Source organism: Colius striatus, chromosome 8 (genome assembly GCF_028858725.1).
Source record: "Colius striatus isolate bColStr4 chromosome 8, bColStr4.1.hap1, whole genome shotgun sequence".
NCBI classification, from domain to species: domain Eukaryota; kingdom Metazoa; phylum Chordata; class Aves; order Coliiformes; family Coliidae; genus Colius; species Colius striatus.
In genome coordinates this window covers 24487754-24515556 of record NC_084766.1, presented here as the reverse complement: position 1 = coordinate 24515556, position 27803 = coordinate 24487754, and the positions used below count along the sequence as shown (strand labels likewise).

Here is a 27803-nt window from a genome sequence, read left to right as displayed (position 1 = left end):
ATGCTGCTTCCCAGGGGCTGTGCCCATCGCCATGGTGTCCAGGTGGGCCCTGAGCCTCCTGATTGCTCTGGCTGGGGGACTGGGCCATTTCTCAGCACCCTGTGTCCTCGCTGCCAAGGAGCCTGGCTGGGAACCAGCAGCCCAAGGTGAGCCGGCAGCATCCCCAGAGCAGAGAGCCCTGTGCCCGCTGCCTGGGCACCGGGGGCACGAGGGGATCCCCCCCAGCTCTCCCTTGCCTTGGAAATAAGCGCTCAGGACAGCCTCAAACCGAAAAGTCATTTTATTGGTACCATACATGACTCATAAATGGCACAAACTATGGAGGGGAGGAAGGGGGGAAAAAAGAAACAAAAAAAAAGAAATCAAAAGGCATTTCAGTGTGCCTGGGGGAGGGGCAGGGGGGCTCGCACCCTCCCCGGGAGCCCTGCAGCGCAGCCACTATCGTACCTTAACTGCAGAGACCCCCCTCGCTGCTCCCACCCGGGCAGCACCCACCCCCCACCTGCAACGGGGCCGTGGGCCCCCCGTGCCTGTGGGGATGAGTCCTCTGGGGCCCAGGAGCTGACGCAGGGGTCGCTCCAGGGAGTTCTGGGCTTGAGATGAGGCCAGGACTGAGTCATGAGGCCCCCGTCTCCCCACCCGACCCCAGGGGCAGCGGGAGGGGGGACGCAGGGTGTCCTCCTCCCCCCAGCCTGGCCACCCACTGCAGTCTCAGCCATGAGTGAGGCAGTCCCTTGGCGACAGACACCTGGCAGCCCCCCACCCCACGGGGCGGCGGGACACGTGCTGCGGGATCCCTGCCTGGGGAGGCTGGTGCAGAGTGGGGGGTCCCTCCCTGCCCCAAACCGCAGGGCTGCTCCCTGCCCGGGGCTCCCTTACACACACACGCAGACAGACACAAACCTCTCACACACTCACTCTCGCACACTCCCCCCACACCCCAGGGCGATGCCCCCCTCCCGGGCCACCCCTGCTGCACCTCACCTGGGGCTGCACCGGGGGGTGCCCACGGGCTGCCCCCACCCCTGGCTCTCTCCGAGGCTGCAGGGCTGAGCTGGTGAGCGCAGACGCCCTCCCTGGCACCTCCCCTCTTCTCCTCGGAAGAAGCCTTGGAAGGGATTATCAGGGTTTTTTTTTTTTTCTTTTTCTCTTTTTTTTTTTAAAACCAAAAAAACCCCCAAAAATTATTATTTCTCTTCTGGTTTCCCCTAACATCAATGGAGGCACCTGCTCTAGTGATAACACATTGAAAGAACAGTATCGTACACACTGTCTACAGCGCGGAAATGTACAAGCACGAGGTACACGAACCCGAGGCGGGGGGAGCGGGGACAACAGCACACAAGATTTACATGGAGGAGGGGGGCAGGGGGCTGCCTCCCCGGCCCCTGGAGGGATTAGAAAGGAAGTCTGCAAAGTCTCTCCTTGGTTTGAAGCTCTCCGAACTGGATATAAAACGAGACTCCCAAGAGAAGAAGCCTGTACAAAAGTCAGGACAGGGTGGGAGGGCTCGGGGTGGGGAGGGGAGAACCGGCGAGGGGGGGCTGTGGGGAGGGGGGAAGGGGCTTGTCCCATTTTTTTTTTAATATTTTAATAATATTAATTTTTTTTCTTAAAAAAAGACAAAAGTAGGAGGTACCGGGAGCCGGGGGTTGCAAAGGGGCCCCAGGTGGACCCACGCGGGGCGGGGGGAACGCGGGGACTGTGGGCAGGGAGCCAGGGCACCGGCTGTACTGGCAGAGTTGCGGCTCGTCCACGCCCCCCGGCCCCCTCCTTCCTCCCATCCTATATACACAGTCCCCCCACGGCCCCTGAGCTCTCGCCCCTGGGCAGCAACTGGGAGAGGAGGGTGCAGGAGAGCGGGGAAATGCGACGGGGCCCTGTCCTCGACACCGCCCCAGCGCAGCAGGATCCGACCCTGGCTGAAAGAGGAGCCGTGGCAGAGTGGGCAGCATGGGGAAGGCTTTCCACTGCTGTCCCCCCGCCCCTGGCCAGCCCCAGGTTGGGCAGGGGATGCGCAACCCTGCTGCAGTCGGTTGCTCAGCAAAACCCAGCCCTAGGACCCAGGGTAGAGGAGGAGCAGGAGGATCTCTGGGCTGTGCCAGACCCCAACACACGGCACACGCGTGCCACCGGCTCCCCAGCCGCGCCAGCCACTGCCAACACCTCCCTCCTAACTCCCCCTGCTCAGCAGGCAGGGGCCTGGCACATCAGGGCCCGGAGGAGAAGCTCTCCGGGGAAGAAGCAGGGAGGAAGAGGGAGAAAAGGGAACGATGAAGCTACGGCCCTGGAAACCCAGCCCTGCCCCGGGTTCCAGCAGGGAGGCAGGCGCAGGGGGAGAGGGGAGGCGGCGGGGAGAGGGCTGGGGGCTGCCCACCCGGCGTGCCCTGGGCCCCGGCAGTCCGGCCCCGGCCCCTCGCCACTCCCCGGTCACTCTCCGTTGCAAATGTACAGGTAGATCGGTTGGGACTGAGTCCACGGGGCGGCGGGGGGGCCGTTACTGCGACGCCTGCGACGTGGGGTTCTCTGACTTGCTCTCCTGGCTGGAGGGCGGTTTGCTGTTCCAGGGGCTGTTGGCCCCCAGCGCTGGCGAGTTGTTGAAGCTGTCCTCGTCGTCGATGCCGTTGGCGGCGTCAAACTGCGTGTTCTCCAGCCGGGTGATGAGCCGCTCGTCTTCGTCCCCAAACTCCCCCCCCATCAGCGTGGGCTCGCCTACCACCATCACATCCTGAAAGGGGAGACGGTCCCGAAACATAATCGAGGTGGGGGGAACCCCGGCCGCCAGATCCCCTCGCCAACACTGCAGCGCCCGTTTCCAGCCGCACCGCCAGCTGCTGCTCCGCATCGCAGCACCCCAGGCTCGGGCAGTGCGTGGGGCACCGCACCCTTATCGCTTCGCAGGGCAGCAAAGCAGCTCAGGGAAGGCAGCTGGAGCTCTCCCTCCTTCTCCCTATCACCCAGAGAGAGCCTGGGGTGACTCGGACGGGCAATCCCCAGGGGTTTCCCCATAGCCGCTCCCGGGGGCCAGGGCAGGGAGCCCTCCCCTCCACCCCGGGGGAGGAAGAGAGAACGGAAACGGGATGCTTACAGGTACCTGACTGGACAGGGCAAAGGTGCTGGCCGGGCTCTTCTTCTTGCTGTTGCTGTTGTTGGTGTTTCCCCCGCCAGAGCTCATGGTGCTGCCCCCTGACATCTTCCTTTTCCGGCGCTTGCTGGGCTGCTGCCGTGCCGGCTCCGCTGCCGGAGGAGGGAGACATAGTCAGTCCCGACAAGGAGGAGCCAGTGCCCCCCAGCCCCTTCCCCACAAGGACCATTATATACCCTTCCCAGGGCAGCACCGCCACCCTCCTTCCCTCCACAGCTTCACCGTGTCCCCAGCACAGGGACAGGAGAGGGTGTAGGGATGATTTTCATCTCTGCTCTGCGTTCTGCAGGCAGCTGGCAGCCCCTGGGCAGGGAGCACTCCCTGCCTGCAGCCCCACTTTGCCCCAGCCTCACAAGGGTAGGGACAGGCTCTGGGGCCAGGAGACGGTGGTGCTGAGGGCAGGGCCTGAGCGGGCAGCCCCGGGGTAGGCGCGGGCAGGGCAGCAGCAGCGCGAGCCTCACCAGGCGGAGCCACCATCCGCTGCCACTTCTGGAAGAGGCAAGTCTTGAGGCAGTCCCGGGGACTGAGGCTGTAGGTCTTGTGCCGTGACATGAGCTCCTGCATTGGTTCTAGGATTACACAGAGCTGCAGGGAGCAGAGGGACGTGAGGTTAGATTCTGATGCTGCAGGCCCCAGCAGCCCCACAGCTCTCTGCAGCCCCTCTTGCAGAGCCTGCCATGTTGCCTCCTCCCAGACAGGCACTGGGCGGCTGAGGTTTTCCCACCCCGGGATCGGAGCTGGGTCCCTCCCTCTCCCCACACACTTACTCGGAGGTAGTTGAGTGTGGAGTTTGAGAGCCCACAGCGAGTGATGTTCTTGGATAACTGGTCCAGCATCTGGGGGTCCTGTGCCTAGGAGCAAGAGGGATAGAGGGCTCAGGCACATCCGGGCCTGGGGACAGTCCTCCCGTGCTTTGCCCTGCAATGGGGGGGACAGGATCGAGGTCCCCCCGGACTGAGAGAGATGCTCAGCAGCCCCCTGCTGCTCGTGCCGTGAGGGGTCCCGGAGCAGTACTCACATGCATGGCAAGGATGCTGCGGGGGATGAGCTCTCGATGCTGGCGGATGCTGAAATGCCACGTCTTTATCCTCATCATGTCGTCAAACATGAACTCCAGGTACAGCCGCCCCTCCACACACACCTGGGCAGGGCGAGGGGTCAGGCACAGCCTGCTGCCCCTTCCCCCCGCCCACATTCCCCAGGAACCCTCTGCTGCTCATTGGGACACCTTCCTGGCGCCTTCCCCCTGCCTGCCACGAGGCTGGCACATGCCAAACCCACAGTTCCCAGGGGAGCTGAGGTACATGGAACTAGAGTATCCACTCAACAGCCACAGGGATCAGTGTCCTGAGTCCCGTGGGACTGCAGCCGCTGCGAGGGCACGTCAGACCAAGGCACGAGGGGCAGGAGAAGCAGAGGGTGCCACAGGTACCTGGGTGAACATGGGCTTGCCGTGCTGGGTAACCATGGTGCACTGGTCGCAGTCCAGCGAGACAAAGTTGTTGTGGAAGGACTCCTTGGGGTGCTTGAGCACATAGTAGAGCTCCGTGGCTCCCCCTTCAAAGATGCTGCGGAAGTAACGGGGAATCAGAGTCCGGCCGATGGCTGGAGAGGGAGAAGGACGAAGATAATGTCAGTAAACCTGCTTCATCCAGATGTGCCTCGGGGCTGCACGGGCAGGGAGAGGCCCTGGTGCCCACAGCCTGAGGCAGGTGAGCTCAAACACCCTGTCCACATCCCTCCCTGCAGCACAACCACTGCCTCTGCTGCCAGTGAGGTGATGCCCTGTGGAAGAAGAGCTCAAGTTGCTACTCACTGTATCTCTTTGGTCCATCCTCCAAGCAGAAAGTGATTGTTAACATGGCGTCATCCTCGAAGAACTCTGTGGTGAAGGCATCCCACCACAGATTGTCACATTCCTGGGGACGGTGGAGAGATGCCAGGTTACAGGGAGAGGAGACAGACAGACAGACAGACAGATGCTGGCTGCCAGGCACAGCAGCCAGGTTCTCATCTGAGCGCCCAGAGACAAGGATGATGAGTCCTGTCCTGTGACTAAGTGAGGGACAAGGCACTTGGGGACCTGAACAGTGGGGCAGGGCCCTGCTGCCAAGGGTATGCCTCCTAGAGCCAAGGCAGCTCGTGAGGGCAGGCAACACAGAGGACTCCATCCAACAATTGCACAGATGGGAACATCCCCCCACCCCTGGCCACTTCCCTCTCCCCCAACTCCCCACCTCTGTCCAGTTCTGCAGCCGCTTGTTGAGCTCAAATATCCTGTAGTCGGTCTGGTTCCCGTACGGCGTGTGCCTCCTGCCCAGGAGCAGAGCAAGCAGTCAGAGGGGGACAGCCACAGGACAGGGAGGGGTCTTGGGCCCGTGGTGTGGGGATACACAGGCCCTCCAGAGCTGGGCAGAATTCGACCAACCCCCGTGCAAACCCCTGTGGCTGGCAGCATGCCAGCCCTGCTGAGCCATCCCCACTGTAGCATCAGCTCCCCTCTCAGCGGGGTCTCCACCAGCCTCCCATGCTTACCCGATTCCAGGCTCCAGGTACGTTGGTGGATACATGGGAGTAGGTCTGGAGGGAGCAAAGAGATGCAGGCAGGTCAGTGCTGGTAGAGATCTCCCTCCCTGCCTGCCACAGCTCTCCCTTCCCTGCCTGCAGTAGCAGCAGTTGGGGTCATCGGGGTCGAGATCCCATGCAAGGCGCAGGCTGCACCCTGGATGTCGATGCTCGATGGCCTCGAAGGTGACCAGTACCCCTTAAATTGAGCTCTGCTCTGGCATCAGTGGCTGCTCCACCACCCCTGCAACCCAGCCTGCGGCTCTCTGGGAATATGCCCGGCTCCTCTGCAGCTGGGGCTGGTGCCAGGTAGGATGGAGGCTGGAGAAGGGGCTGTTTTGGCAGGAGCTGGGAGCACTGGGGCATCCCAGGGGATTGGCCTGGCAAGAGGTTTGGCCCCACAGAGATCAGGGACCTGGAGACGGCATTCATCCCAAATATTTCCCTTTCTCTACCCAGTCCTACCCGTGCCTGCTCCAAGCTGCTCTCTCCCCTTGTGCTATCTCAACTCCACGTGCTGCAGTCCCTGTAAGCTGCTGGGCAGCCCAATAGAGAGAGCCCACGTAGAGAGCCCAGGGAATCCCCAACCTGACAGAGCCCACCCCAGGCCCCAGCTCACCCCACATCTCGATCCAGCATGGTGCCTGGGTGGAATGGGGGAAAGGCGTTGCCGTTCGGGGGCTCCTTTGGCGAGTACAGCTTGAATGACTTAGAGGAACAGCCTGGAGAGAGAGGTGGGGCAAAGGGTCAGCCAGGGTCACCCCGCAAGGAGTAACATCCTGCCTCAAGGAGAAGGAGGAGAAGGAGGAGGAGGAGGAAGGATGCAGGACCAGTTGAATCCCCATCAGCACAGCCCCATCCCTCCTCGGGTCCCCCCCATGATGCTACTCCAGTCTCTTCACCCCACACGCAGCTCCAGGCCTTCCCCGTGCAGGATGGGACCCACGGGGTCAAGGCTGGACCCTCAGCATCAGCAGCTGGAGAGGCCTGGCCTCATCGCAGGGATTTCCCCCTGGTGCGCACTTTGACACTCTCAGGTGGCCAGACTCTGGGAATGGTGCCCGAGGGGCACAGTGCAGCTGGTGAGCAAGGGGCAGGAGGGGTTGGCTGGGCCCTATCCTCCCACTAGCCCTCCCTCCTTCGCTGCTCCTAATCCCACCGACTCAACCCGGCAATCACACGGGTTCTTTTCGCTGACCTTTCTATCGCCATGGCGACGGGTGAATAATCACCCGGAGGGACGGGATGGGCCGGGCTGGCGGGTCCCCAGGCAGCCACCATCTGCCGCTCAGGCAGGCCAGCGGCCGCCCGGCTCCAGGTGGACCGAGAGCTCCCCCCACACACCAGCCCCTGGCCGCCATCAAACCACCCCCGCGCCTCGCTGTGCGCCGGGGCAAAGGGCCAGGAGCCCCCGGGTGTGACGGGGCGTGTGACGGGTGTGCAACGGGTGCAAGCCAGCACAGCACCCGCCCCTGCAAGCACCCCGGGGACCCCGCCGGGCCTGCCAACGGCAGACAGGGATGCCCGCGGGATGCAGCCGTGCCGGCACGGCAGGCCCCACCGGGCTCCTGCGGGGCAGCTGGGGGCTCCCACGCTCTCCGGCCCCCTCCCACCGCCGGGGCAGGCTCCTGGCTGCCAATAGCCCTCCCCAAGCCCGGCGGGAGCCCCAGCACGTCCTGCGGCTGGCAGGATCCGGCATGCTGCTGTGCCCAGGCGCTGCCGAGGCACGCGGCTCCCCGCTCCCCGGCGGGCAGCCGAGCAGACAGGCTGACCTGGATGGGGTGCAGCGGCGGGCGGGATGCCAGGCAGCTCCGGCTCCACCGGCTCAGCCGGCCCTGCCGCACACAGGGATGGCTCCCATCGCCATGCCACACGCCCGAGCCCCAAAGTCAGCCAGGCTGCGCTGCCAGCCGCAGCCGAGGCGGGATCCCCATCAGCTGCCCACCTGCCTGCAGCCCCAGGCTGGGCGCTTCCCCACGCCCACGAGCTGCCAGGATGGCTGCCAGGATGGCTGCCCAGGCCTGCAGAAAGAGAGCCCAGCAGCAGAGGGAAGCGGCCGGGAGGCACTGGGCACGCTGCTGCCTGTCTGGGCACTGCCGCGCAGCCAGGCTCCAGGGACAGCGTCAGAGCAACCACTCAGCCCCGAGGGATGTAGGAGTGCAGCAAAGAGCATTGGGGTTATGGAAAGCAGTGCTACCAGTGCCGGCACCCAAGATGTTCAGTTCACTGTTCAGTTCATCTGTTAGCCAACACAGGAGCCTGAGTGACCAAGGCATCCCCATCACCCTGCCAAGCCCACAGGGATCACACACGCAACTGAGCAAGCAAGGGCTGGCCAAAACCAGGGAGTCACCTCCCTGGCCCTAAATCCAACTGGCAAAAGTGGAAATCTGCATTTCACTCGATTCCCATCTTCCTTGGATCCCGGTGCCTTTCCACTTTGCTTCCCCGTGGTAGGCAAACGCAGCCTGTCCCCAGCACCCCCAGGACACAGTAGCCCCGGCGCTAGCCCAGCCTCTCCACTGCTCGCTCTGGCCCACCTGCAGCGAGGCTAAGTGGGGCACGGCACAGTTTCTCACACAGCTGCTAACAACGTCGGCCCCTTGCTCTGACCCAACATTTTTAGAGACAAAAGTTTTTTTAACAGGGAGATTGGTGCCAGTGTGAGGGAATTTTTGCTTTCTGCTTTAATCCTTGTCAACTTGTGCCTAATACAAATGATAAATCAACGGGAATTGCACTGGAAACACAGTATTTCCATTTCCTCCATGCTGCTGTTAAATGACACGCTGTCAAAGTGTGCTTGATGCATAGGAAACTTCCCAAAAGCACGTGTCTTCTGTTGAAAACAAACCGGTTCATTAGGCAGAGATGTAGGTGGCTGAAGACGGGGAGCTGCGCTGCTTGACTCTGGTCACCACGTCCTCACGGGAGCAGAAAAAAAATCAGACCCAAGAGATCTCATCCCTGATGCTTTGTTTTCATTCACCAATGAGAGATGGGGGGAAAAAAGCCCCCAAGGTTTCTTGCTGTCCTCAGTGCCAGTCTCACTTCTCAGAGTGGTGCAGGAAAGTCTCCTGGGCTGGTGAGATCACGGGGGGACACATCACCATCTGTCTGCTCTGCTTCTCATGATCTTCCTTGACCCCTTGCTCCTGGAGTTGGGACAGCGGACAAGCCAGCCCATCACTCCAACCCAAGCCTCCGCTTCCATCCTAGGCCTTCCCAAGCAGGGTAATATGGACATGACCTGCTATGGGGGCTTCATTGAGTGACCTATCTCAGGAACGAGAGGAGTGGAGAGGAGCCTGTTATGTGACCTCAGCACTGCCAGAATCCCGACCAAATATTATCTTTAATGCAGCATGAAATATGTCACTAGATTTAGTGGTTTTAAAGAATGCTAACGATAGCCTTAGCATTTGATAGAGGCTGTCTGAATCCTACATTCACTGCAGATGCTCTCACTACATGTGCTTCACAAAGCACCACCGTATTTTACAGCAGCATCAGCACCAACTTTTACCCACACAAGGGTGCTGCCGCCCAGTCCGGGACAGCCCCAACTCCATCACCGCCTCTCCACGCTGCCCCGGCTTCCTAGGAGCCCTTTCTCACTGGCTACAGCGATCCAGACCTGCAGGATGGAGCCCTTCCTGAGCCAAGCCTGGTGCCTGGCCACAGAGGATGTGTCCCCACGCTCCTGTGCTCTGTCTCCTGCTTTGAGCACAGAGGATCCGGGCAGGATCCAGGCAGGTTCGATGGAAGCAGGGATGCCGCTTGGCAGCTGGGTGTAAGATGCGCCTGCAGACCCCAAGACAACAGGAGAGGCTTCTCATGGCCATCCCCAAGCAAAAACACCTGCGTGGCAGGCAAGGGAAAAAAATCAGGCTGACGCTGCAGCGGGAGAGCTACCAGCCCAGGCAGGTCCTGGCAAACAGCACAGTGCCCACAGCCAGGGAGGTGGCCCCACAGCTTCTCCTCGGCAGGGAGACATGGGAACTCTGTGGAGGGTTGCCCCAGCTCAGCATCCTCTGAGAAGGCCGGGTCCCTGCACAGAGCTGGCTGGCACCACAGGGAGCTGCTGCGAGAGCTCGGCCAAGGAAGCGGCTCCAGGCAGGCAGGTGCTCTGCCACCAGCTCACATACGGCCCGGCACTGCCCAACCCTCTGCCTGCCTTCTCCTGTGCCTTCCCTGCCCGCGAGCTGCCAGCCCTGTGGGGAAAGCTGCTCTGGGGCACTGCCCAGAGGGTTTGCTGGTGCAAGAATGGTTAAAACCTGAACCAAGCCCCTAAAGCTGGGGAATGATGGGTTTCCTGAGAGTAAGGCAGGCACTGTTAGCTGAGCCCAGCACTGGCCAGGGAGCTGCCTGCACAGGCAGGGGACATGCAGAGCCTTCCCTGGTGTCTGGCAGGGCAAACAGCTCCTGCCTGCACACCCCTTGCTCCATCTCACCAGCAAAGAGGAAAGAGGTGCCAAGGACAAAGGCAACACAGCTCCAGTAGCTCGCTCCCACACCCACAGCCATCAGCAGCCATCGGTGCTCCCCATCCCAGAGAGGAGCTGTCCCCGGCTGGGCAGCCAGCACACCTCCTGTGCAAGCAGCAAAGCTCAGCAACCAGCCAGCGGCTCCAGTGGCTAAAAAACCCCATAAAAATAAATGAAGAAATGAGGCCTGAAAGAGGCCACGGGGTTACGTGTCAGCCAGGGAGCATCTCGCTCCTCCCAGCAGCCTGGTGGCTGATGAAGAAGAGGGGCGCGAGCCTTCCTAAAGGCTGTGGCTGCTTCCCGGCATGCACTGTGCCTGCTGCTTCCTGCCTGCCTAACGAGGCTTTAAAGTGTAAATAGCAGCATTGTTTCCCAGGGCGGCCTCGCAGGGGTGTGGAGGCCGTGATAGCACCAGGAAATCCATCTTCCCAGCCCAGCCCCGCTGGCAGGGCTGCTGGGAGGGTGCTACCCGGGAGGGTGCTATCCAGAGCTGGGTGCGGGGCATGAAACAATTGAACAGGCTTTGCTCTCGGTGATGATACCTGGTATCGGAAGAGCTGGTAGGGCTGGGGAGAAAACACAGGGAAATATCCAGAGCAACTGGGACGGGCAGAAGCACATGAAGCAGTCTGTGGTCTGCCTCGACCACTTCTTTCTCCTCTTCAGAGTGGAGGGGATGGAGTGAGGCCAGTTGCAAACCCCAATGTTGTTATTAAACTGATAGAGACATTGACAATCTTGACTTGCAGAGACTCCATTTGCTTTGAAAACGCAGAATTGAACCAGCAGAAGCTCCCAGGAGACCAGGCTGTTGAGGCAAGAGGAGCTGCCACTCCTGGAGGAGACCACAGGATGATTCTGGGGACCCAGCCGTATCCAGAGTCTGAACCCAATGCGTATGGAGGCGAAACCTGCAGCACTGCCTGCCATGCTGCATGCAGGGATTGCCCTCTCGATGCTCTCAAGCCACACATCAGAGCCAGCCACGGAGCTTGTCTTGAGGACTGGCTGCCTCCTTGCCCACACGCTGTGTACCAGGTGTGCCCCAGCTCAGGGTCACATCCTGCAACGTTAGTGCAAAAGCCCCTGAGTGCAGCAACACGTGGCACTGTGGACCAGCGGGTACTCCTCTATGGACCACCCTGCAAACTCAGGGGAATGGCCAGAGAAGTCATAATTAGCTGCAGTTAGTTATTACAAAGTGACTAACTCGATGCAGGCTGTGAGGTAGTGCTATCCAAAAAGCACCCACTGAGGAGCGCCCAGGCCGGAACATGGATTTGGGGGTCGAGGCTCAGAGCAGTCCCGCAGCCTCAGCTCTGCCAGACGAGCGCATCCTGGGTACTCAGCGGGGTGAGGGGGGACCTCACTGCCCTGCGTCACTCCTAGGGATGGCAGGAGTCTCTCCTTTCCTGTTCAGGCCCCTAGATGAATCAGACACGTGGACAGGGATTTCTCAGGAGGGAAAACGGGAGAAGAGCACACTCTGGCAATTGCAAAACAGCCTGCAAATTGAATCACGTCCAAGGCCGTGAGCCCCAGATGCAATCCCACAGATAACCTAGTTTCAGCTGCACTACTATCAACTTACCACGAGGCAGTCATTTCCTGCAACTCTCGGGGAAATATCCCACTGTCCCTAATTACTCCTTTCAGCTCACCATCTCAGAGGCGATCCATCATCAAGCACTGCCGGTTTCAGCCTCAGGAACGCACCTTTCACATTTTCAGCCACTTTCCCTCTCACCCAGGGCACACTGGGGCCCTGGCCCCCTGCGAGGCTCCCACAGTGACCGGGTCCCGTCCCTCCTGCAGCACATGCTGGGGCAGCACACAAACGCCGCGATGCGGGACCCATGGGGCTGGAAAATAAGCCCTTGTCAGCATCCCATGAAGAAACAGACTCCTGACAAACTAGGATTTTCATCTTCAAAGGTTTTTCAGGCTCTGCAGCAGCAAGGAAAAATTCACAGCTATAGCCAACCGTGGTGATGGCCCTGCAGAGCCTGCAGCCAGCACCGCTGCTCCCGCTCCCGGCTCTGCGCCTACCACGCATGTGGTGGAGCAACAGCACACAGCTTCACACGGGTGTTGTGGGGCTGCTGCTCAGGGCAGCCCTCTGTGGGGACAGGATACACCCAGGAGGGCTGGAGCTGAGAGCTGTCAGACAGGGAAGCATTGACGAGAGGCTGAGGTCTGACCCTCTGGTTGTGAGGGGGGAGAACTCTGGGCTGATCCCCCAGGCCCACAGGACCCCCGAGCACCGCTGCCTTGGAGGGTGGGAGGCTGTCAGCAACCATGTGGCGCATGGAGATTTGTGATCCCGGGATGCAACGCTCCACCTTGCTCCCGGCCGCTGCCGACGGTGCCGAGTGCTGCACGCTGGGACGCGTAGTCTCCGGAGACGGCGGCCCCACCGCCGCCAGCCGCCTCGCTCCATGTTGCGTCCTAGGTGGAGTCCCGCAGGCCTGGCAGCCGGCCAGCCGCCTGCTCTGCTCCGCTCTGCTCCCGCTCCAGGGGGAAAAAAAACCTGGGTAACTTCTGTTTCAAGGATGCGGTGGGAGCTGGCGCCTTCCAGCTGGCTGTGCCAGGGCGGCGTGTGCCTGGGGGCAAACCTCAGTGCTGGGGTGCAGCGCTCGCCCCAACGTCCCGAGTGCTCACAGATGCCCGCGGAGGGGAGGGACAGCGTGAGCGTGGGGCAAACCTGCTCGCTACAGCCTGCAAAGTACCTCCATCGCTTCTTTGAGCTGTCAGGGTGAGCCTCTGCGCCCCCTGCTCAGGCTGAACCTCTCTTGAGGACTTGGTTTAAGACGCGAGGTGGCAGCGGCTGAGCTAAGGCCAGGGCGGGTTGCTGGCAGTGCTGGGGACAGAGCAAATGCTTGCGGCTGCTGGACTCACGCTGCGCTGCTGTGCTGGCAGCACATGCTGTCACTGGCGTCAGGACTTTGGACAACCGGCGCAGGATGGGGCCAAATCTCCAGGGAGAAAAGGGACAGGGTACAGCTGAGCACACCCGCCTGGTGCTCCTGAGCCACGAGTAACCCAGCCCCAGCAGCACAGCGCTGTAGAAACCATCTCCACCATCATAGACGGTTTCCCCAGGGAAACCCTCTGGGCCGGGCATCCCCAGTCCCAACATCTGTCCACCCAAAACAGCAGCCAGCAGCCAATGGTGTGGCAGCAAACCTCAGCACAGCAAACCAGGACAGCACACGCGCGCGGCACACCAACAGTGGAGAGCCTAGCCCCGTGGCATTTGGAAGGCAGGAGGTCTCAGAGGGAGAGGGACGGAAGTGTGGCTGCAGCTGCCCTGCTACCGTGCAGCACCTGGGGCCTGGGTTCGTTGCACAGACCTCAAGCTCACACTGATGCAGAGGTGCCAGTGTGCAGAAGGTCAGCACGCTGGAGAGACCGCTCAGGGTCTGCGCTGCTGCCACCCTGCCAGCCACGGGACAGGGAATGAGACCCTGGGGCTGGGCTGGCCCATCTTGCTTCCACTCCTGTATCTCAAGAGGTTGGAAGAGGCTCACGGCTGCCAGCTCTCACTGCTTTCCAGAAAGAAGCTGAAAGAGGCTCCCAGTCCCTAGCCCCGGGCACCTCTGCTCCATGTGAACTTCTATAGCTTTTCACCAGCCTCTTCCTATTTTACACAGACTGTGACCTGATGTGGGTGAGCGAAAGTCCCACCAAATGACAGGGAAAACTCTGCGTGACCAAACCTTCCAGCGCCAGCCTGTCCCACCTCAGGTCCCATCTTTCCCTTTTTGAAGCAACACGACCTGTGTCATTCTGCTCAGTCCAGTCATTACGGCGCACTCAGATCACAGACCTGGGATTTCTACAAAATCAGGAAAGCAATGACCATATTCACTTTTCCTTCAGTGAAAAACTACTGTTCTCCCACAACGAGAACACTCCCAAACCCAAGGCTACAAATGAGGACATTCAGATGTGCCTACCTGACCAGCAGTGTGGAGGCGTCCCTGCAAAAAGTGCCAAGAGAAGGTGCTCTCAAATGCACAGGAAGAACTGGAAAGACCCCAGGAAGGGGTGTTTGCTCCCACCTTCCTGACTCACCGGCTCAGACCCTCGGGGTGAGAAGGAAGCAGCCAGGGGCATGTGATGTGGCACAGGTGTATCACTCTGTGCCCCAGAAAGCAATTCCTCACAGGACCCCGCAGCCTCCGACGCCTTTGCTCACACCTCACCCCAACACCGGCCACTACCTCTTGTTCGGGCTCCTGCAGCAGCACCAGCCTTGGCAGAAGCTGGTGGCTGCTCCCCAGCCCCATGTCACGATGCCTTGCCCCTGCCAGCTGGGGCTGTGGCCAGGAGATCGGGAGCTGCTCCAGCTGAGGAAGCCCTGGGGTGCTTCTCTCATCACTCGCCCCGAGTGCATGGGCTGGCGTGAACTGCTGGGGATCACAGCCCAGCCAGCCACCCGAGGTCAGGGCAGCCCACCACAGCACGCTCTCCTGGGGGTAACACCTCCTTCCAGATGAGACAGCCCTCTGTAGCCCTGTCATCCACGCTGGTTCTTCAGCTGGAGCTGCGGTGCTGAGTTTCCCCCAGCCTGAGGATGCTGCACCCACCCCCAGCCCTATGCCCCACTCCCGCTGCCCCAGGCCAAGCCGGTGCTTTGTCTGCCAGGGAGGATGAGCCCCCTGCACCCATGGCCCTCCAAACGTGAGCCCCCATGGGGCAGCTCCTGCCAGAAAGTACACGGATCCCCTGCATTTGCACTCCTTGGATATTTTATCCCCTTTGAAGCACCCATGGGACCCTCTGAGCAGCGAGAAGGGACAAAGTTGCAGCAGGCAGTGAGGGGAGGTGGGTGCCAGCCCCCATGACAGCACATGTGGGGGGACCGGGAGGACACGGGGCAGCTGTCAGGAGGCTTGGGCAGGGGAAGGGGTCGGGGAAGAACAAAGAGAGCTGCGGGCTAGGATGGAGCAGGGCACAGCGGGACACGGGGACTGCCAGTAGCACCCCGCGGGGCTTGGGGTACCTCTCTGAAAGCCCAGACCAGAGGGATGGAGATGGGAGCCAGGTGGACAGTCATGCGGGGGGGTGTGAATAGGCAGGGGAGTTGGTGGGGTGAGAATAAGCTGGGGGGCCACGGACGCAGAGGGGAGTGGGGGAGGGAGAGGAGAGCCGGGGAGGGCTGGAGAGGTAAGCTGGGAAGGGATGGAGAGGGGAGCCGGGGACGGAGCCGGAGCGCGGGGACAAGGGACGGGCGGCCAGAGGGAGGCAGAGGGTGCAGGCGGGGGGCTGCAGCGGGGATGCCGGGCCGTACAGGGGGCCGGGCGGGGAGCGGCGGCGCGGTGCGGCCGCGCACAACTTCGCAGGCGCGGAGGGCGGCGCGGGCGGGACCCCGGCCCTCCCCTCCTCCGCCGACCGAGCGGGGAAAGGAGCGGGGGGCTGGGGGGGGGGGGGGAGAGGGGGGGAGCAAGCCGGGACCGGGAAACTTCCGCGGGTGGGGGGGAGGCCGTGGGTGTCGGGGGGGCGGGGTGACTCACGGCGCGGGCGGCGGGCGGGGGTCCGGCGGCGGCGCGGGCGGCGGGCGGGCGGCGGGCGGGCGCGGGGCCGCCGCGGGGGCGGGGCGGGCGGGGCGCGGGGCGGGGCGGGGGCGCTTCCTTTGTCTGCGCCGCGGCCGGGACCACAATGGCTGCGGCGGCGGCGGCGGAGACCGCTCCCCCCGCACGCAGCACCCGGCCCCTCGCCGCAGCCGCCGCGGGTGCGCACGGAGCGGGGGTGACGGGAAAGGGGGGGGGGGTCCCCGGAGAGCTGCCCTTCCCCCACCCTCCCCCTCCTCCGGTACCAGCGCTCCCCGGGATGGGAGATGCGGGAGCCGCGTCCCACCGAGGATAGGAACTCGGCACCAGCCGAGGGAAAGGTTTCCTCCCCCTGGGAAAGTTTCAATAAAAATAGATCTGTTCCCGAGTCTGGTTTGGGGTTTTCTTTGAAGTTGTTTTTTGGTTTTTTAACCGGATTTTTCTTTCTGAAAGTTCTTTCCCTTTCCCCCGGCTTCTGGCGAGGGGAGGAGGGGAGAGAAACAAAATGAAGGTCCAAACGTTTCGTTTGGGAAGGGGCATCAAAACCATAACGCGCTGGTCTGCGGTTGCCAGCAGATGCTTTCCCTGACAAAGCTCCAACCTCTTCCAATTAGGAGTTTCTACGAAAATTAACATGTTTTTATAAGAAAAAAAAATCCACCATGAAAATTTCCACTTAGAAAAAGAAATGCCGGGTTTTCCGTTCCTCCCTTGCCCCACACCTGCCCCCTGCGAGCTCCTGCTCCCTGCCCCGGCAAATCAGGCTCGCACAACCCTGTGCTCCCAACCCAGCCAGAGAGCCCACGGGCACCGGGGACGTGAGCCGGAACCTCTCAGCCCAGCTTGGCTGTCCCGTTCTCCCAGGAGCCCCCGGCTGCGGGTGGGAGAGCGGGGCTCGGGCCGCGGGGCTGTCGCAGGCACGCACACGCCGATGCGCCCGCATGCGTTTGCACGCCTCCCCAGACGCCTCCCGGCACAGCCGCGGCCGGGTGTGCGCCCGCGCCCGGGGCACGCACACCTTCCTTCCCACACCTCCTCGCTCACACGGCCAGGCCCACGCCTCGTCCCCTCCCCAAAACAGCAGCTGGGAGGTAACGCAGGCACAACCGGTCGCGTCCCACCGAGCACGCTTGTCCTCCCGACAGCCCACGCGTGGCGGGTATTTCAGCCACGGGATTTCGGGGGCCCTTGCACCTCCCCAGCCCAAAGGACTGAGGGCAGCCCCCTGCTCCTCAACCCGACATGCGGCTCTGCAGCAGCATCCCCGTGCCCCTGTGCCAAGGCAAGGAAGGCTCTATCCCCACACTGGCCCCCACCACACCATCGTGCTTCATTTCCCCCTCCCCTTGAAGGCTGCCCTGCAGCGACCAGCGCTTCCCAGAGGCACGTGGATAAACAGAACAAAACTCTTTATAAACCCCAGATAAACAGGAAAACTCACTGTAAACCAAAAAACCCTAGGTGAAAGCCTGCTCTGCTCTGCACACACAGCTGGAGGCACCCACACTGCCAGCACAGAAGGAACTGGGCACAGGGGATGCTGCCAGTGCTCCACTGCCACTGGTCCCCCTGCCAGCTTGCATCTGCATGGCACCAGGTAAGATGGGGCTGTCAGGTGCCACTCACCATGATTAGGCCAATAAACCACGTTGGCCATAACGCCTGTGACAGTTACAGAGTGGCACTACCCTCCTGCTCAAGACAGGCCATTACACACAGCCTGCGCGAGCCCTGTTCCCACTCCAGGGCTGAAGGATGCGTGAGGCACAGCCAGCCATCAGTGCTCAACACTGTGCTATTACTGCAAAATACCGCAGAAAGGGGGGCTCTTGCCCCAGTACCAGCAACTTCTGGCACTGGTGCCATGGCCAGGGGCACATAAAGAGCCCTCACCAGGCCTCAGGCCCCACAGCCTGGCACATCCACAGCAAGCATTCCCCGAGCAATTTATCCCAGGGCTCAGCAGCCCTCCGGGACCGCTCACGTGTCCCTGCTCGGCTCTGACGACAGTGCTGGACTGGTCCACGTGGCTGCAGCAGCCCCAGCTGTTTATGGTTATAGCCGAGTTAATAATTAAATAGATGCTGGATGGAGAGCAGAAGGGCTGGGATGCAGCTGGGAAGTGTGTGTGGCAGCGATGGCGGTTTGGGGAGACCCCTCCTCATGATGTGCTTGCACCAGCAGCGCAGGGGGACTGGAGGGTGACTCCAGCTCCCTGAGTTTTTGTGATGAGGCATGGCCTCCCTTGGATCCCAACCTCCACTCTCCCCTTAGCAAGGGCCCTGCACCAGCCTGGATTCCCCAAAGCCCTGCTCCAACACGCAGTGTGGGTTTCAGCAAGGGAAGTGGCAGCAGCTCAGGAGCAGGAGTGAGCACAGGGGCGCATCCTGGACAGGCAGACAAGAAGAGCCCAATAGGGATCATAGCAGCCAGGGGATGCCCAGGTCTCTCTGATCCCTCTGGTCAGGGCTTGCTGTGCCTGCAGAGCACACATGAGGGACCCCAGGCGAGCGGGGCAGCAGAGGCAGGGCACGTTCACACTGAGGGCTGGCCGGGGGCCCGGCAGGCACAGGGAGCAGGGATGCTAATGCACACTTACATAAAAAATAACAACCATAACAACCTGCTGGCTCTGCAAACAGTACAGCCTGCACAGGGGGACTGGCTGGCCTGGCACTCCCAAACCTCCTGGACTTGTCCAAAGAGCAGCAAGACCAGGGCATCATGGCACACATCTGATGCAGCCTGCAGCCACGTGCCCCAGAGCCCCCCCTTTCAGGAATACAACAGCCACCCCTCCCAAATCCTACCACCTTTCAAACAGAAATGTGTTTTGCTTCCCTGTTTCTCAAGGAGGGGCTCCTCTCCCCCTTGAAGCTATGCACACCCAGATCAAGGAGTGGCCTGGGGCAGGAGCAGCCCTTTTTTTTCTGACTGCAGAAGGTAAGGCTCCATCTCTCCCCTGGGGAGAGGCTTGGAGGAGGCTGGAAACTAAAGTGTGAGTCATGCCCGGCTGATCCTGGGGGCTCCTGGGATTAACCCTTCAAAACCAAAACCACTTCCAGACACACAGAGGTAGGAGGAACGCCCAGGGCCTGGGGGAAAAGCCGGCTGCCAGGGTAGGGTGGGAAGTTTCAGGGTCACATCTTGAGCTGGGGGGATGCAGAAGTCAACCCGAGCACGTAAGCACTGGATAAGCAGCAATCAAGTACATGCATCTGCGCCCATATCCTCCAAAACAAGAGGAGGTAGAGAAGGATTACAGGGAGATGCAGGACTCAAAAATGCACGGGGTCCATACAGGGTGTCCATCCGCGCTGTGTGCCTCGCTCCGGCTCAGCGGATGTCCGCAGTGCTGCCCAGCTGGCTGCAGGCTCCACGAGGAAGGCGCAGTCTGCAAGCAGCCTTTGGCAGATCCTGCTGGCAAGGGGCTTTTCCCCATGGCATCAGCACCACAGAAATGCCCTGCAGTGTTCCCCTGCTGTCCTTGAGACATTGCACACGTGTCCTGCCAGAGTTTGGCCCCAGTGTGGCCACTCGCAGCAGCGAGCCCTGGCCCCTCTGGCAGCAGCCCGAGGCCAGCCTGCCGGAGCCTCCGGCTTTAAGGCTCCTCCGGAGGCTCCAGGTGGATACTCTCATGTTACAAGAATGATTGGTTTTATAGCCCCTTTCCAGGCCCAGGGCTGGTCCCCACAGCCTGGCTGGGCCTGGGATCCCATGGTGACATGCAGCACGGCTGCACAGCACCAGCATTCTGCCTCTGCACACTGTCCCCCCAGAAGACCTTCACCCCCTTCAAGGGACAGGTACTGCTGCTTAAAAGGGAAACCAGAGCACAGTCCTCAACGCCCAGCCCCGCAGCTCCAGGGACTCTCACCCCAGCTGGAAGTGCAGCCCGGTCCTCAACCTGCCGCTCCCCCTCCACTCCTCCCCTCTGCTCCTGAGCTGCAGCAGGACCTCTGGTATCTGCCACCTACTAAAAATTCCCATCCCTCAGGGATAAGCACGGGGCTGCCATGCCCTCTTGGTACCCACACGTCACATGCCCTGCAGCAGAAGGCAGAGAGGGGACATCTCCCAGGGCCACAGCCACACGTGGTTGAATTGAAGCAGGTAAGACTCCATCGGCAGAGCCCACCCCGCTGCCACCCCCTGCGTGCTGCTGCCAAGCAGCTCTCCGAATATAGCAGCATCAAATAGCTCCATCAATAATGCATCGCTTCTGCTTCCTCTCGCTGCCGTGTTTTCGTTGCTAACATGCGTGTCCTTCCTGTTAGCGGCCGCCTCCTCGCCACCAGCTAAGCCACGCAGGGACATGGCCACCGCGGCATGGGAACGGCAGCTCCCACGGCTCCAGGCCCCATTCCCATGGGCAGGAGACACCCAGCCCTGTCCCTGCTGTGTGGGGACAGCCCCCACAGCACCTGGGGGGCCACTGTGCTGCCGCTGACCTAAGCGTCCTGCCGCACACGCGCTGGCCGCAGGCTGGGTGCTTTGGCGGGCACGGTGCTTTGGCACACCGTGGCTGCCCAGAGCGTTCGGCAGTGGCTGCCAAGCTGGAAGGAGCGTGATGGCATCTCCTGTGCCTTGGCAGGGAAATGCCCCTCTGTAAGGACTTTTGGTACCCTGGTACCCCCATACCCAGGTGGCACCCACGCTCCCGACCCCATGCTGCTGCCGTCCCTGGCGGGGAGAGAGCTCCTGTTGCCTTGCTCCTGCCTGCTCCTGCCCACAGCTGCCCCGGGCTCACCCCAGGCTGGTCGGTGCAGGCATGTCAGAGTGCCCAGGCTTGCCCTGTGCCTGGCAGAGCTGCATGCCTTCAATGTGGCATGCTGGGAGGCAGGAGCCGGGATAGGCAAGAGTTCCTACCCACCGCCCTGCAGAAGGGGAGGGAGGGTGAGTAGTGGGCAGGGGAAAACTCTGGAGGCTGAGCAGGACCCTGGTCAGAGGAGGATGCACAGGGCAGACAAGGTTGGTGCAATCAGCTGCTGCAGAATAGAAGGGCACGAGAGCTGGGAAGGAATGAAGTCCCATGAGAGTCTGACCCCCTGCCAGCCCTTGCCCAGCACCATCCCCGGGGCATGGCCGCCGTCCCAGCCTGGCTCAGGCGGCAGCTCCACCTGGGCTGTGCTGCAGAAATCTGGCTGTGCTCCCAGCACCAGCCCCTCAGTGTGCAGGAGGGGGGCTGGGGCTCCTGCCTGCCGTCCTGACACTGCAGGGCTGTCCCAGGGGCAGCCATGATCACCCTGGCCCATGGTACCTCCAGGACCTGCCTGCGGGTCCTGCAAACCCAGGGGCAGAGCAAGACCCTGCCCGGGGGGGTCGGGAGTTGCACTGTACAGGGTCCTCTCCCCATGAAAACAGCCGCAGAGGGGTGTGGGCATGGCGTTATCAGCTGCCCCACTGGCAGGGTGGGGACGGGCCAGGCACAGGCCAGTGCCTGAGGAGGAGAGATTACACCCGGGTCTAACGTTCGCCTCAACCAGCGCCTTGCCTGGGAGGGAAGGGAGTGAAGCAGCAGTGGGGTCTGGTCTGACAGCTCGGAGGAGAGGGGAGGGGGTATCATATGCCTCCTGGTGCCCAGCAATACCTCCTGCCCACAGGAGACACGCCATGCTGGTGTACAGCCCAGGCTCCTACACTTCCATCAGCACACTGCAGCAAACCTCCTAAAAACCCACTGGCATCACCCCATCCCTGCCCAGCACAGCCAGCAGGACAGGGGGCCAGGTATCCCGGACAGATGGCTGCCACCATCCTTGCTCCAGGTGGGGCCTGGCAGCCCCCAAGGCACCCCAGCACTCTCCTTCCCCCCTGCCCCAGCACTGGCAGGAAACCACAGCCTCAGCCTGCAGGAGGGCCGATAACGGTCACCGAGCCCTATCCTGTCTGCACCTCCCATTGCCCCAGGAAGGGGGCACTCGGCCCAGCCACCCTGACACCCGCTGCTCCCCAGGCACAAGGTCAGGAAGGGGTGCACCCACACCACCCACAACGGTGGCCCTACAAGACCCGTGTCACTGCACACAGAGCTGGGAGCCCTCACGAGCTGTGCGGCAGCGCGGCGTGGCCCAGGACGGCCCGGCCGTCCTCGTGCGTGGGCACACAAGCGTGGCACGCCAGGCAGCCTCGTGGGTACGAGCAGCACGGATGTGGCTGGGGAATCCCACAGCAGAGCGGGGGAGGAGAGGGTGGCATGAAATCGGGTGAGCTGAACACACAGGGGATGGGCAGAGTCTGTACTGCTGCCATTCCTGCCTTGCCTGGGGGCATTGCTGGCCACAAGCACTCCCAGCCCAAAGAGAGTCCTCCCTGCCCTGGGGCCAGCACACACCCACTCCCCAGGGGAGCAGCTTTCAGGACAGCTTTGTGTTGAGCAGACACCATCATCTCTGGAGTAAACTCAGAGCTGGGCATAGACAAGCAGTGCTAAGCCCCCCAGTACAGTAACAACCCATCCCCGTTTCTCAGGGTGAAGCCGAGCCAGCAGCAGGGTGAGCTTGCACTAGTGCCACAGAGTGCTGTGAGGTGTACAGCCTCAGGCCAGTGCCCAAAACCCTGAGGAACAACCTCCTGAGCACTAGGTAGCCACAAACTCATCCTGACTTGGCCAGAACGTGCCAGGTGTGGGCTGGCAATGTGGCGCATGGGGCATCTACCAGGTGGGTGCTTTGCTACATAGAAGGAGACAGAGTGAATGGCATCTTCCATCCAAGCATTGTCAGCAACGTGAAGAGAGCCCGGGCAAGAGCACACAGATGTGCAAGATGAGAACACAGGATCCCCTCTGCTCCCTCCTCCCTGCATGGCCAGGTGCACCCCAGATCACCAGGCAGCCCTGGGACGTGTTTCAGAGCCAGAGCCTGAGCACATCAGGGTTGCCTGCCCCCCCCCACCACCATGCTCAGCCCGCTCCCTGCTCTCCCAGCGCATCTGTCGCAGGAGGCACGTGGCACAGCTCGGCCTCGTGACGGCGGGGGACGCGCGGTGCCAGCCCAGCAGAAGGGAGGGAAACGGTAACAGGCTGTTCCCCAGCTGGGAACATCCATCCCTGCGCTCCAAGTGGGTGGGTTGGGAAATCCTCCATCCTGCCAGGGCAGGCTCCCCGTGAGGTGTCCCAGGGAAGGTGCTGACCTCGGCAACATCGGTTCCCTGCCGTGGAGCCAGAGCTCCTCTCCTCCCCCTCTCTGCACCAACACCATCGCTACGGGGGGTAAATAATGACAATAATAAAATAATTTGAAAAGAAAGTGCAGAGCATGCTGGGAGAGATGTGCCCGGGAGCCAGGACCTGGCTGCGATGCCAAGAACTGCCCAGTGCAAAGGGCTGCTCCAAGTGGCCCCGCGGACGGCAGCACCAGTGCCAGGCGGCTGCCACCCCTGGCTCTGCCAGCTCTGCTCTGAGCCTGGCACACACTCCCTGCTCACATCTACATTTCTGAGGTGAGGGCCAAAGCTCCCCCCGCCCTCTGCCGACCCCAGCAGCTCCTCACCATCCTCAGGTACAAGGATGGCAGATTAGCAAGGTTCCCAGATGAACAGCCCCTTGCATGCTGCAAACCTCTCAGAGAGTGGGGCAAGGAGCAGGGAAACATCCCCGAGGAAGTGCAAGAGGAGCTGCGGGGGGACAGGACATGCCCCCGGGAATGGTGGAGAGCGCATCACTCCCCTGGGCGGACACAGTTTTAAAGAGGGACAGCCAAGACCCTCCCCCCGCCCCCCCCCCAACGGCAGCTCCCAGGCAGGAAACTCCTCCAAGTTAACGCAGCCTCAAAGAGCAGCCTGGGCAGAGCGGCTCATTAAATGTTTCTGGCTGGCGGGAGGCCAGCGGCAGAGCTTGTTTTTTCTATATTCCGATAAACAGTCCGGGAGGGGAAGGGGGAGGGGGGCGCAGGCTGTGGATGTGCCACCCAGCCCCAGCGGGGAGGCGGCGGGGGGAGAGGCAGGGGGCACCCGCAGCCGCGTCCTGTCCTCCCCGCCGTGCCGCGGGGGAGCGGGCAGCGGCGGCAGCAGGGAGGGAGGACACGCACATCCTCACACGGAGCCATCTGCAGGGGTGCTCCCGCCGACACGCAGCGTCCTCACCGCCGCGCTGGGGGGGGGGACACCCCGCTCCACTCCGTGCGCCCACCAACATGGCGATGACATTCCCGGTGGCACGGGGCCAGCTCCCGGGGGACGCGGCCGGGCCTCGCCGTTAGCCGCCGTGCTGCCTGGGCCCCCGCCACGGCGGGACCCCCGCCAAGGCCGAGGGGGGTGTCGGGGGCGGGTGTCGAGCCCCCGGGCGCGGGGTGCTTGCCGGGGCGGGTGCTGAGGCTGCTCGGCCTGGCTCGCAGGGAGGTTCACGTGACTTTCTGCTTGAGGAAGCAGCGCTCTGGCAGCTTCCAGTGGGAGATGGAGGAGGAGGATGGGGGAAGGGGCCGCCTGCCTTCATGGAAACACGGCGGAGAGGCGCAGGGGCGGGAGGCCGGTGCACAGGGGCACCCTCCTCTCCCCGGGGATACAGCTGCAAACCTCTCCGCAGAAGCAGCTGCAGGGGACACATGGGGACCGTGTGCTTGTCACGGGGTCCCGTTGCCCCCCGCAGCCCCCCAGCATGTGAGTCCTGGCCCAACGGGAGGCTGGGGCATTGGAAAGCTGTCATGGGAGCTGGGCTGAGAAGCATCCCCGCTGTCCAACCACAGCGACTCTAAGTGCTGTCCCCAGGGCCTCTGGGCAAGGCTCTCCCCTTTCACCACCCAGCACCAACGGGACCTGGTGCCAGAGGAGGCTCTGGCAGCCCTCGGGGACTCCTGCCCTGTCTTGTGCCCGGCATAACAACATCTTGCACACAGCAGCAGGTGATGAGCCAGGCTGGCTGCCCCAGACCCCAGGCATCCAGCTGAGCATCACTGCCCTGCCACACGCCAAGACCTCATCAACTCATCACACCCCTCAGGGTACCTCTGGCAGCCCTGCCAGCCCGGGGGGGGCAGGGCAGGGAAGGAGCCCCTCAGTAGACATCCCACAATGGCTGTGCTGGGCGGGCACCCAGCTGCCACCAGCACCATAGCCAAGTCCCTCCAGGGATCCTATGCCCCACACCCACGTGGGGAGCAGGGAGACCCCACAGAGCTACTGCTCCAGCAGCCAGGGAGGTTGCTTTGGGATCCCCCATGGCAGTGCCACCTCTGCATGCCTGCCCAACACCTCTGCAGAGCCCTGTCCAGGGGTTCTTAACCCCAAAGTTGTCACTGGCACCCACAATGTGGGGCCCCAGCGTTCACACTTGTTAGGTGCCAACCGTATCAACAGACCTCAGTATCCATGCGATGGGGAAACCAGCACTCATGCTGTGAGGTTCCAGCCCCATGACCAGACCCCAGCACTCTTGCCCTGGGGACTCCAGTCCTACAGCTGGACTAGAACAGCCATACAGTGGGGACCCCATCCCCACGGCTGGGCCCAAAGGTCATGCCATAGCGCAGGAACCCCAGTCTCTGCACCTTGTTGACCCTTGCTCCATAGCTGGACTGCAGCACCAGTGCCACAAAGACCCCATCCCCACGGCCAAACCACAGTACTCACACTGAAGGGTCCTTCGCCTTGTAGCTGTCTCCCAGCAGCCATACCCTGGGCATCCAGCCCCATAGCCAACCCACAGCCTCACAGTTGGTTCCTGGCAGCCATGCCACGGGGACCCTGGCACCATGGCTAGATTCGGCCGGCGTGCCATAGCGTCTCAGCGCCCACAGCCAGCCCCCAGCACCAACGCCGTGAGCACTCAGCCCCACAACCAGACACCGGGATCAATGCGGTGGGGATCCCAGCCCCGTAACCAGACCCCAATCCCCACGCTTCGGAGACCCTGTCCCGTAACCAGACCTCACTGCCGTGGGGGACCGCAGCCCCATAGTCAGATATCAGCACCAATGCCATTGCGTCCCCCGCCCCACCGCCAGCCCCTGTGCCGCGGGGACCCCAGCCCCACGCCCCGGCCCGCACCCCGCCGCCGCGGCACTCACCAGGGCATGCACAGCCCACTGACATCTTCACATGCCTGGCCCGGCCGGGGGTCGCTGCGCGCTGCCTGGGCCGCGGGGGTCTCGCATGGGCGGCGCGCCACGGGCTCCGGCGCGGCGGGCGGCGGGCAGCCCCGCACGGCCGCGGGCACGGCCACGGCCAGGAGCGGGCGGGCGCGCCGCGGACCGGCGGCAGCGGCGGGCGGGGCGGGGGCCGCGGCGGCGGAGCGGGAGCGGGGGCGGCGGCGGCAGCGGCGGGCGGGCGGGCGGGCGCGCCTCTGCGCGTGTGCGGGACGGCCTCGGTCCCCCCCTTCCCCTCCTTCCCTCGGGCGCGTGCGTGCCGCCTGCGTGCGCGCTCCCGCTCCCCCGCTCGCCGCCGCTGCGCATGCACGCGCGCGCGCGCCCCTCCTTCCCCGCGTCAGCCCCGGGGCGGGTGGGCGCCGCCATGTCAGGCACCGGCGCCCGCCCCCGCGCCGGCGGCGTCGTCCCGTCCCCCCCGCGCCGCGCCGCGCCTGCGAGAGGAGGGGAACGGGGACGAGGGCCCCTCAGCCCTGAGGAGGCGGCCGGGCCTTGGCGCTTCCCCCGCGTCGGCTCAGGGCACCCCCCGAGGGAGCGCTGCCCCAAAACGCGCGGGCGGGGGCTGTGAGGGCCGCGGAGCTTGTGGGGCCTCGTCCTCCCCGGGGAGGTGGCACGGGGCTGGGCTTCTCCCTGGGGAGCCGAGTGCCTCTCCCCAGAGCCCTGCGGAGGCCCCTGCTGCCGAGGCTCCCGGCACGAGGCCAGCAGCGGCCTCCTGGCCCCAGCTGCCCTGAGCTGAGGCGGGGGAGGACTCGGGGAGAAGGTGGAGGGACGAGTGAGTGGGCACCCATGCCCTGGGGAGCAGATGAATCCACACGTCTGAGCTCGGAGGCTGATGGCACAGGGACAGGACTTGCATCCCAGGGCAGCTCGTGCCCATTTCCACCCAGGAGGCTCGGGGAACAAGAGGTGGCTGTCCAGCATGGCACTGCACGGGGCTGGTGCTGCTGGTGACCCCACTAGTTCCCCAGCCTGGGGCACCGAGGGGGCTGCTAGCCCTGAGAGAGGCGGGGGGAAGGGGCCAGGCAGCCGCAGGCGGGGGGGCAGGAAGGAAAGGGGGTGTTTGCAGCTGCATGCTGCAGGCTCAGGGAGGTCGCAGCTGGCGTTTACTGCACTCTGTGCAGAGATGGTGGGGGCTGCCAGGCGGGAGGCAGGGGAGCTGTTTGGATCTGTGCTGCGCCCTGTGCCACACAGGGCTATGGCCGCATCCCTCCACCCTCTCAGGACCGGGGTCAGAGACACGCTGGGGTAGAAGGGCCAGAGTGCCATCTACCCAGACAGTCTCCCTGGAGGCATCTGCCCCACAAGCATCACCACTCCAAGAGGAGCCCCACGAGGGACCCTCCTGCAGCTCTGCAGGCTGGGGCCAGTCCACCTGCTCCTGCCCAGGTGGGATTTGCATTCCTCTCCCTTTAATCCACCACAGGGGGCTGAGCTCAGCTTTTCAGGCTGGCCCTGTCAGCAGCCTGTCTCTGTTAGCCCCAAGCAAGCCATTCATGGTCGGCGCTGCACAGGCTGAGCCTGGGTGCCACTGGGCAGTGTTGGGATGCATCACTGTCACTGCACATGGAGGAAGAGTGGAGGGGGGGCAGCTGAGGGGCAGTAAGCACACTTATTTCTGCCTGTTGTTTGTTTTTTTCTTGTAAACCATCAGGAATGCCTGGCACTGCCCCTGTGCCAGGAGAGTACCCCTGCCCTGGGTCATGCTGGGGGAGGGAGGTACCTGCACACGGATTTCCCCCTGGTTGTGCCCTAGGGCCCCCACATGCAGGAGCGGTCCCAAACGTGTGACTAAGGTAGGCTGGCCCTGTGAGGGATCAGCCTCTCTGTGCCTCGCTGGCCTGCCACACGCAGGGATGGAGTGACGACATGGAGGGAGAGGAGGGCTGGGAGCAGGAGGAAAGCTGCAGGGCTCCAAAGGGCAATGGCACACCTGCAAGCAGATCCCTGGGTCATGGCTGGCTTCCTCTCGGGC

The 27803-nt window shown here is 62.8% G+C and overlaps 1 protein-coding gene across 2 annotated transcripts; it reads right to left on the bottom strand.

The window, feature by feature from the left end:
* Positions 1-264: 264 nt before the first annotated feature.
* Positions 265-25886, bottom strand: LDB1 (LIM domain binding 1). Of its 2 annotated transcripts, none has more exons than XM_062001317.1 (11): positions 25757-25886; positions 6330-6432; positions 5681-5725; positions 5383-5458; positions 4962-5064; positions 4578-4750; positions 4164-4286; positions 3913-3996; positions 3607-3730; positions 3089-3237; positions 265-2728 (listed from the first exon to the last, which is right to left on the bottom strand). In XM_062001317.1, the coding sequence occupies exons 1-11, from the start codon at positions 25779-25781 to the stop codon at positions 2498-2500; spliced, it is 1236 nt and encodes a 411-aa protein (XP_061857301.1). In that variant the 5' UTR covers positions 25782-25886; the 3' UTR covers positions 265-2497. The 2 variants fall into 2 exon arrangements, with proteins under 2 accessions (XP_061857301.1, XP_061857302.1); XM_062001318.1 differs by having other exon boundaries at positions 3095-3237.
* Between the last annotated feature and the right edge of the window lie 1917 nt (positions 25887-27803).

Bases quoted from the DNA above. Each gene is read 5' to 3' on its own strand.
- LDB1 (XM_062001317.1), bottom strand. From the start codon at position 25,781: ATGTCAGTGGGCTGTGCATGCCCTG. The intron at 6,433-25,756 runs GTGAGTGCCGCG...CTCTCTCTCCAG, and splicing joins AGTGGGCTGTGCATGCCCTG to GCTGTTCCTCTAAGTCATTC. The intron at 5,726-6,329 runs GTGAGCTGGGGC...TGCTCCCTCCAG, and splicing joins ATGCTGGATCGAGATGTGGG to ACCTACTCCCATGTATCCAC.